At 28.3% G+C, this 9,752-nt stretch overlaps 1 protein-coding gene across 2 annotated transcripts in view; it reads left to right on the top strand.

Annotated features, from left to right (window-relative positions):
* Window positions 1-5,729: 5,729 nt before the first annotated feature.
* LOC107854227 (protein REDUCED CHLOROPLAST COVERAGE 2) overlaps window positions 5,730-9,752 on the top strand; it is a gene marked incomplete in the record, with an annotated part of 17,501 nt that continues 13,478 nt past the window's right edge. For both annotated transcript variants that reach the window (XM_047415083.1, XM_047415082.1), the window contains 3 exon segments: window positions 5,730-6,326; window positions 6,856-6,917; window positions 7,287-7,379. In XM_047415083.1, coding sequence (XP_047271039.1) covers window positions 6,257-6,326; window positions 6,856-6,917; window positions 7,287-7,379 — 225 coding nt within the window.

Below are 9,752 nucleotides of genomic sequence, written 5' to 3'. Positions count from 1 at the left end.
TACATTACAACTATCAACCACTATAATTAATTATCACCATCATCACTGATAGTCGTTTATGATTCATTTTCTTAGTGAATCGTGATTGAGTGAAAGACTATGGCTCGATATTCTGTTTTCCAAGTTTGATATATTATTACTATCAATCATTATAATTAACTACCATCGTCATCACTGCTAGTCGTTTACGACTCGTTTTCTTAATTAATCGTGATGGAGTGAAAGAGCATAACTCGATACTCGATTTTTCAAGTTTGATACATTACTACTACCAACCGCCATCATCAACTATCACCGTCATCACTGATAGTTGTTTACGACCCGTTTTCTTAATTAATCGTGATTGAGTGAAAGACCATGGCTCGATACTCGATTTTCTAAGTTTGATATATTACTACTATCAACCACTACCATCAACAACTGTTGTCGATCATGACTCGATACTCTATTTGTCAAGTCTCTACGAAATAAGGAGGGAATACAAAAAACACGATAATTTTCGGCTATTTTTGAATTTGTCAAATTATATTAAATAAAATTGTAATAAAGTGTATATAAGCCTCAATCGAAAGCAATAGTGAGAGTCAGGGGTCTATCGGAAACAATCTCTCCACTTCATCTTAGGCAGTGATATGAACTGCGTACACTTTATCCTCGATCGTTAAACCCCCACTTTATGAAAATACACGCATTAAACTGTTACTATGCAAAAAATGTGGAAACATTTTCAGTCACATCTTTTTGAAATTTCTATATTTTTCTTATAAATAGAACAAGCACCAAAAAGGAAATCAAAACATTAAATTGGTACAAAAAAATAAATGTTTTTTTTAAAAAATATTTTCTTTAGTGGCAGAGTTAAAATTTTTATTAATGAAATTCAAAATATAAAAAAGTAAACACACGAATTAGTTGAAAAGGGTTTGATATGTACTATATATATACATAAAAAATAATTTCAACTATGTATAATTAAATAGATAGTAGTATAATAGGGTCGTACTTTGTTATTCCTTAAGTAGGACAATGCAGTGAGATCTGATAAAACAGTATATATTCGGGGTTTGAAAAAAAAAAATTATTGTATTGTAAAATTAATCTTTTACATTCTTTTAAAAAAAAAAATTACATAACTAGGAGAATTTTTTTAATTATTATTTTACTTAAAATATAATCTATCTTCAATAAATATTTAGTATGTTGAAATATACGAGTAGTCTTCAAAAATAATTACTGTTAAAATAAAATAAGAAAAAATAGTTAATTTTATCTCCCGTTTCTAAAATAATAAATAATTTGAGACGAAAAAATAACTGTAATTATGTTTTTCATGCCAAGAGAATAAAAACAAAAAATCGATTTATTTTTGTCTGTCTGTACTTCTTGGTTTTGTTTGATGCTTGTACTTAAATAGGGTCACAGATTTTATTTTATTTTTCGATTTGTCAAATCATATTATGGGAGTAATAATATATAAAAATTACTTTTTTGTGTAATTTATTTGTGTCTAAAAAAAATTCACTCAAGAACATACAAATAGTTATTTTTTAGGCTTGTATTTAAATAATAATTGTGGTTGTCACGGAGTTTCAACTTTCATATTTTAAATATCAGATATGAAATTTGAAACTTCATAATCATAATAATTATTTTTCAGTTACAAAAGCGAAAAATCATTATATTATATTATATTATATTTAACAATTATAAAGAAGAAAAGAAGTTTTATTAATTTTGTTTTTCAATTAAGCAACTTATAAGAGAAATTATAAATCGATAAGAATTGAATAGATTGAGTTATGATCCATTGTTTTAGTCGTTGTAATTCTGGTCATCATCGGTGAACTAACATTTGCGTTTATTTAACCACAAAGGATATGATACAGCGAATGAAATACTCCTCCCTTAATCGGAGACCTCAGTTTCAACCTCTGTATATGAAAAATTCTTGGTAGGTATCGTTATTCCGAATGAACCCTATTCAACGTGAAAACGACTTTCATAATGGAGATATGAAAAAAAAAAAATTACGTTCTATAAGTGACATTCTAAGTTTATTATCTCTGTCTCATTCATCCAACAACCCCAACTCCCATCCCTCGACCATCCCATCCCCCGCCACCCTTGAATTTCCAACCTGCCCCGACCCAACTCACGGTGTCTTAATTGCTAGATTACATATAGTGTAACACCTCAACTTAGGAAGGAGTCCCCATTGGCAAAACGCAAGAGGGATGCTGGGTATATAAGTAAGAAAGTCTTACTCCCTAATGACGCATTTTAAAGGCGTGCGGGCCTGGGCCCAAAGCGGACAATATCACTAATGGGTTGGGGAGTTACAGGGGTGTCTCGGGCATTGATGGTTCGGGATGCCCGTCGTGGCCAGGGCCTTGGCTCGGATCGTGACAGAATGGTATCAAAGCCGCTCCTGTGTAGTCCTTGTCGATGTGGGCCAGAGTTCAAACTGAATGTAGGCAAATCCCAGTAAGACATGGCAAACCTCAGTCCTGAATGCAGACAAATCTCATTCGGTGGGGCAAACCTCAGTGAGGACGCTGAGTCCAAAAGGGTTCTATCACGACCCGAGCTGAGGCCCTTGCCTCGACGGGCCATCAAGGCCCGAGACACCCCTATAACTCCCCAACCCACTAGTGATATTGTCCGCCTTTAAAACGCATCAATAGGGAGTAAGATTTTCTTACTTATATACCCAGCATTCCTCCTGACATATAGATTTTTTAAAAAATATCTTTTTTGCTTACTAATAAAACACTAAAAAATAAAAATAAACCAAACACACCCTATATGAAGTCTTAAAAATCCTACCATTTAATAGCCAATTTTTACACCTCCCAAAATCCTAGATTCTAATATAGGCCAAAAAATAAACAAGGTGCTATGTTTACAACTAACATAAAATTAATTTAATTTAATTACCATGAATCTTTTGAATTCTTTGTTCACCTAGGCACACACACTATATTGTTAGGTTTAAATAGAATTAACCATTTAAGCTATATTCGTAGTATGTAAAATTTTGCAAATTAATACACTTCGTAATAATTTTAAATTTGTAATGTTTGAAAATTAAGTTTTATACACTTCAATCTTTTTGTCTAAATTTAAATCATTTTATCAGAATTTATGTATATATGAACAAAAACTTTTTAAGAATTAAATAACAATGTCCAAATAAAATACTTCAAAAAAAAAAAAAAAAATTACCTCCAAATGGTGTCTCACTTTTTCTTAAATTCTAAATCCGTGAAAATTCATGACTTTATATGACTGAAGTTCAAATTCTAAATAATAGTGCGTAAAAAATTCGCAAATCAATGCACTTCGTGATAACTGATAACTTCAGATATCTAGTGTTCAGAGTTCTATATGACTGACGCTCAAATATATACGACTAAATTCAATCATTTTTGCTTAAATTTAAATTATTTTTATCTGAATTTCATGTACATATAATTTGAAGTCCAATATATGTGATTGAAATATATGCCTATTTTTTTCTAGGGAGTTAGTGTGATTACGATAATAATAATTATAATAATATAATTAAGAAAATCTTATGAAAAATATTATTGGTTCTAACTTGTTAATGCATCTTGAGAACTATGATATCTTTATAGACGTGGCATTAAATTAAGCCTTGAAAATCTACTTTATTCTTTCAAAATAATAAAACTCTTATCCTCATAACCAAATCCAAATAGAACTTTTTTCTTCTTTTTTTTTTATTGAAAATAAATTTTTAAAAAATAGTCAAATAGTTTGAACATGATAATAAGTTATTTTAACTTTTTCTTGAGTAATAGTTGCTTTTAGTCTCCTTTAATGAAAAAAAAAAAACTCAAAATTTTGTACTATAAATATAAAATTATTGATTTCTATCAGACACGTAAGGCTGGCACGTTGTACTTCTAAATAAAAATGAATTAATCTTAATCATTCACGACTCTATAAACTTTGGTATGAAAATTTCATTTACTGAATTCGACGTTGATATCTCTAATTAAAAGTGGTAGAATTCTATCTATTCTATCAGTCCCCTTAACTTAGTGGTTGTTAAAAATGGACTATAAATGACTAGGTTTATGTTAAGCTATTGAATTTTATCGTACCCGTAACTTTTATTATAGTTCGGCTATCGAGTAAAGCGCTCGACCCTACAGAAAAGATTTCACTATTAAGGCTCATATTTGATACCTCTATTTACAAATGGGCTAATCTAAACTTAGGTTATTAATTGTTCGGTATTCTGGTTCACTCGTCTGAGTAATTTCAGATTCCCGCTTAACAGATCCACCAGACTGGCGCTCGTCTAAGGCGGTAAAACACTTCCTACTAAGAAATTTACATTGTCGGTACTTAAATCTGAAATATTAAGGACTCGTTTGAACATACGATACGGAATCATGACTTGAATTTAATTTTAAAATTTGTTGAAGTTTTGTTTGAACATATACTTTGAATTTTTTAAGTCGTATTTTTTTTTTTTATAAACATGAAAACCTCACAAGTTGTGAAAACTATTAAATTCTTCTGTTCCTATATAATCTTACAAATAAGATATCAGAATATCCTAAGGTACCACATTGATAAATCTCATATCTCCGTGTTCCTATTATAAATAAATATTTGCGATTACAAAATTTTAAATAAACATAATTTTGTAAGAAACCACTAGTCGATAACAACAGTAACTAGTTATTCTTTAATATAATCTTTTCATATGGTACAAACAATCTCTTCAGATTGATTTTTTCTATTCTAATTGAAATCAAATTCTCTTCTTTCTGAGTTAATTTGTATTGTAATTCTCATCTCTTATTTCTGAATTGTTTATTTTGTGTTGTTGATTTTTTATATTTTTGATGTCGATTTGTCACTTGATTAAGATCGTTATAAAAAATGATATGTATTTTTTTTGTAATAAAATAAACTTATGGGTCAGCATTTGAAATCCCAACTTTTTTTTTTCTTTTTTTTCCTTTTGGAGAATTTAGGATTTGAAATTATGATCCCAAATTGCATATCATAATTTCATATCACATATAGGGGTGAAGCCACCTTATGGTCAGAGGTCATCTGAACCCTTTTCGACTAAAACTTATATTTTTTATTCATGATTAAAATTATTTTTAATGTATATATAACAGATGTTGAACTCTCTTCGACTAATTCGTGTGTTAATAACTTCTTTCGATTTTGAACTCAACAGCATACCCAGTGTACTCCCACAAAGTGAGGGTCTGAGGAGGTTAAATATACGCAGTCCATATCACTACCTCAAATGAAGTAAAGAGGTTGTTTTCGACAGACCCCCGACTAAAATTCTGGCTCCACTACTAATTTTACGTCCAACACCTATTAAGAATGGAGAAATCTGAACCATTTTTGATATAGTTTAAAGAGGTAATACCCTATTGCCCTCCCGAACTATACTCAAAACGGCAGAGACACACCTCAACTTAAAAAGGAGTCCTATTACCCCCCTAAACTAATTAAAAATGTAATTTTGACACTCTTAGTGTCTACGTGGCACAACACACTAACGTTTTTCATGTAGACATTAAGGGTGTCAAAATTACATTTTTAATTAATTCTGAAGGTAATAGGACCCTCTTTAAGTTGAGGTATGTCACAGCCATTTTGGATATAGTTCAACAGGGAATAGGGTATTTTCTCTAGTTTAAATAAACTAATATACTTATAAATAGCAAGATGAAATAGGGAGAAATGAGAGGCCCAAAATTGCCAACCTTACATTCTTTGTGATATACACACAACACAAATGTACAAACAACAAAAGGTCTAAAAGATCTCTTAGCCTACTATGGGTTGGAGATTGTATTACCTTATCCTATCCCCAACAACAAAATTAAACAAAAAAAAAAAAAAAAACCTCTTATATTATTTCCTCTTAGATAGATAATATACTCACAAGTACTAACACAAAACCAAAAAAAAAATAAAAAAAAAATAAAAAAAAAATTAGTTATATATAATATATATTCTTTCCCCTTATCTACCTTTGTTTCATTTCATTTACAACATTCCTCATCTTATCTTAGCTTCATTTTAAGTTCTCTCTTCTTATTCTTCTTCATTCATAACAAAGTTCAACATTTTCTTGATACATATGAGTTTTCATGTGAATATATGAGAATTATTTGAAACTATTTTAAGTTTTTTTTTTTTCTTTTTTGTTAACAATATATTAATATTGAAGTGTGGAAAAAAAAAAATGGCACCAAAAACAGGTAAAACTAAGCCACACAAAGCAAAGGGAGAGAAGAAGAAGAAAGAAGAGAAAGGTACTTGTGTTATATCTAACTTTATATTATATCATTTTTTATTATCATTTTTAATAGTTTTTTTTTTTTTCATGGATTTTTCAACTTTGTTTCTTAACTATTTATCAAAATTTTATTCATGGAGTCAATTAGTTTTTTTTTTAAATATTAAGTTTCGAATCAGTTGTATATCGAAAACAATCTATATACTTCATTTCTGAAGTAAAAGTATGAATTGCGTACACTCTATCTTGTTCAATTACATATACACTAGACTAATTTTTATTAATATATTTATTTTTAATTCAATTCTTGCGATGACGAATTAATTTGATAATTCAGATATTACGCAATCCATTTTTTCGTCTACTCTTATTTTCGAGATAATCGCAATAATAGAAAATATAATTTGTATGAAATATATAATTTGTTCTTTTATAACTTGTATGTAAAAGATTATAATAGCTTCTTTTGTACATTTTTTAATTTTTTTGTATTTTTCAATAAATAATAATTTATTTATTTTTTGGTGTTAATTTTTTATTTTCAGTTCTGCCAAATGTTATAGAGATAACAGTGGAAACACCTGAAGACTCACAAGTGATGCTTAAGGTAAGTTAATTTATTACGGGTCGTTTGATACACGAGATAAGATAGAAATATTACAGATTACGTTTGAGTATAAAATTTATATTGTATTTGATTGATGGTATAGATTTATCGTGGGTGAAATACTTATTATTGTGTTTAGTTGACGGGAGTGGAGAAATTTACATCATCGACGAAACAACGTATAAATTTTATCCCAATTTTAATCTTTAATATCTCATCGTATCCTTCAAATTTGATATTATTTTATTTCATCTCTCAGGTGGTATAAATTAGTTCAAGAATTATGAGCTGAGATAATTAGTTCAGTATAATTTAGTCTGCGAATTAAATGATTTTATATATGATTATTATAAATGATATTTATTTTAGGGAATATCAACGGACAAGATTTTAGATGTGAGAAAGCTCTTAGCCGTCCACGTGGAGACATGTCATTTGACTAATTACTCCTTGTCACATGAGGTAATATTTATAGTAATTTTATTTATTTATTTCCTTTTTTGGAAAATTTTGCTCTTAAGTATGTACTTCCTACTTCATGTTATGATAATGTCCTTTTCATTCTCCATTTAAAAAATATTTTTTTTTTTTAAAAAAAAATTCTAACATAAAAAGGCGTAATACATCAATATGTCTTTAATCAGGAGCGGAGTCAGCCTTTGGTTTGGCATGAGAGTTTCGATAGAAAATTATACTATTTATACATTACTATAATTATATTTTATGTACATATAATAGATACCGAATCTTCTTCGATTAGTTTTTCTTTAAATTTTGAACCTCCTCTATGAAAATTCTGACTCCGCTCTGTCTTTAACTGATCGCAGTTGGTGTTTACGTCGATCCTCCGACTCTGGATATGTATAAATGGATATTTAAACTTGTATAAAGTTGAATAAATAGAAACACTTTTTCTATGTGAATTCGAGTGGATTGTCATATAATGTCACAGAGGATGAATGTGTCTATTTGTTCGACTTTATATAAATTTAAGTATCTATTTATGCACATAAAAAATTAAAAGATATAAATATCAGTTGAGATTATGTAAAAGACATGAATATGTATTATACCAAAGTCATGGGGTTGAGCTTAGCCAATTAATTAGAACACAAGTTAGGAGTCTTTATTATGATTAAGATGTTTGGATCAATACATTGTATGTATAATTATAAATTAATTATGAGACTTTAATATGATAATGATGTTTAAAGCAATACAATCTATTTATTTGAACTAATTTTAGAGGTACTTACTAATTTTCATTGTCATAAGTTACCGTGATAAGTATTCAGTGTCTTCTCGAATTATGACCGAAATTTTTACGACACGATCTAATTTCACATAGGTCCTATTACTCTTTTGATCACAATTTTAGTATATTTTGTTACTCTTTTGTGTTGACATGACATGACACCTTTATTACATAAAAATGGGGTCTACGTCAAATGTATCACGTCATCTAAAAAAGTGTCAAATCAGCTTAAAAAAAAGGACAAAAATACACTAAAACTGAGTTCAGGGGTAATAGGACTCATGTTGAAGTTGGAGTGTATCGTAGCAAATCTGGTCATAGTTCAGAGGTATATACATTTTTTTCGATTTTGAATCCGTCGAGATACATAACACATCTAACGAAGATATACTTTTTTCTTGTAAAGATATATAATTAGCTCCCGATACATTTTTTTCAATTTTGATTCTATCGAGATACATAATTGATACATTTTTTTCCTTTATATAGATACATAATTAGTTTCAGATACTTTTTTTTCGATTCTAAATCTGTCGAGATACATAATACATCCAACGAAGATACATTTTTCTGTGTAAAGATATATAATTAAATCTCGATATATTTTTTTGATTTTGAGTCTATCGAGATACATAATTAGCTCTCCAATTCATTCAACGAAGATACATAATTAGTTAAAATATTTATAATTACTTTGTAAGAATAGAGATTTATATAAATATAATCCGTTAAGTTGTATGTTTATGTTATTTCTCCAATAAGATTTGCATGTATATTATTTTTGCTCTGATATATTTTACTCAAGTCGACGATCTTTCGAAAATAAATATTTAAATTTTTGGAATATGACAGGTGAAAGGAACAAGACTAAAAGATAAAATGGAAATTATGTCACTGAAACCATGCCACCTCAGCTTAATTGAAGGTACTTTTTTTTATGCTCATGGTCCCACTTATATATGCACAAATTCAATGTGAAGATCACATGATCCTCCCTAGTCCTTTTCACACCACATAATTGCCCACTTTATTGTCTGTGGAATGGTTTAATATGGTACGATATTGAAAATTTCGATTCGATAATTTTAATTTTCAAAATTTCTACTTTCTTCGTAATATTTTATGTGACAGTATTTAATATAAAATGGATTTTTTCTTTTTTTTAAAAAAAAAAAAGTTAAAATTTATGATCTATAATAATTTTTTAGGCATTTATAAAAGTATTATTTTCTCTATCATAATTTATGTGGCAACATTTAACATAATATGGTATCTTTTATAAAAAAATAAAAATTTACGGTCTGAAATAATTTTAGATATTTATGTAGTTGTAAGTTGTTTTAATAAGGATAAAAATAAAATTTTAAAATTAAATTACTTATAATTATCTTAAGATGTCTTTTTCTGTAATGAAATTAAAAAGTAAAAGTGTCACATAAAATGATACAGAGGAGAGAGCATATTAATATGTAAGTTTGATTTTGTTATTTTATAATAGGATAAATAGATAATCTATTATTTGTTCGATTTCAACCTACGTATAATTATATAATAAAATATTATGATTGTTCAATTATAAC

Source organism: Capsicum annuum, chromosome 7 (assembly GCF_002878395.1).
Source record: "Capsicum annuum cultivar UCD-10X-F1 chromosome 7, UCD10Xv1.1, whole genome shotgun sequence".
Classification (NCBI taxonomy): Eukaryota; Viridiplantae; Streptophyta; class Magnoliopsida; order Solanales; family Solanaceae; genus Capsicum; species Capsicum annuum.
The sequence above is the reverse complement of the archived record's forward strand: the minus strand, read 5'-3'. Positions and strand labels throughout refer to the sequence as shown.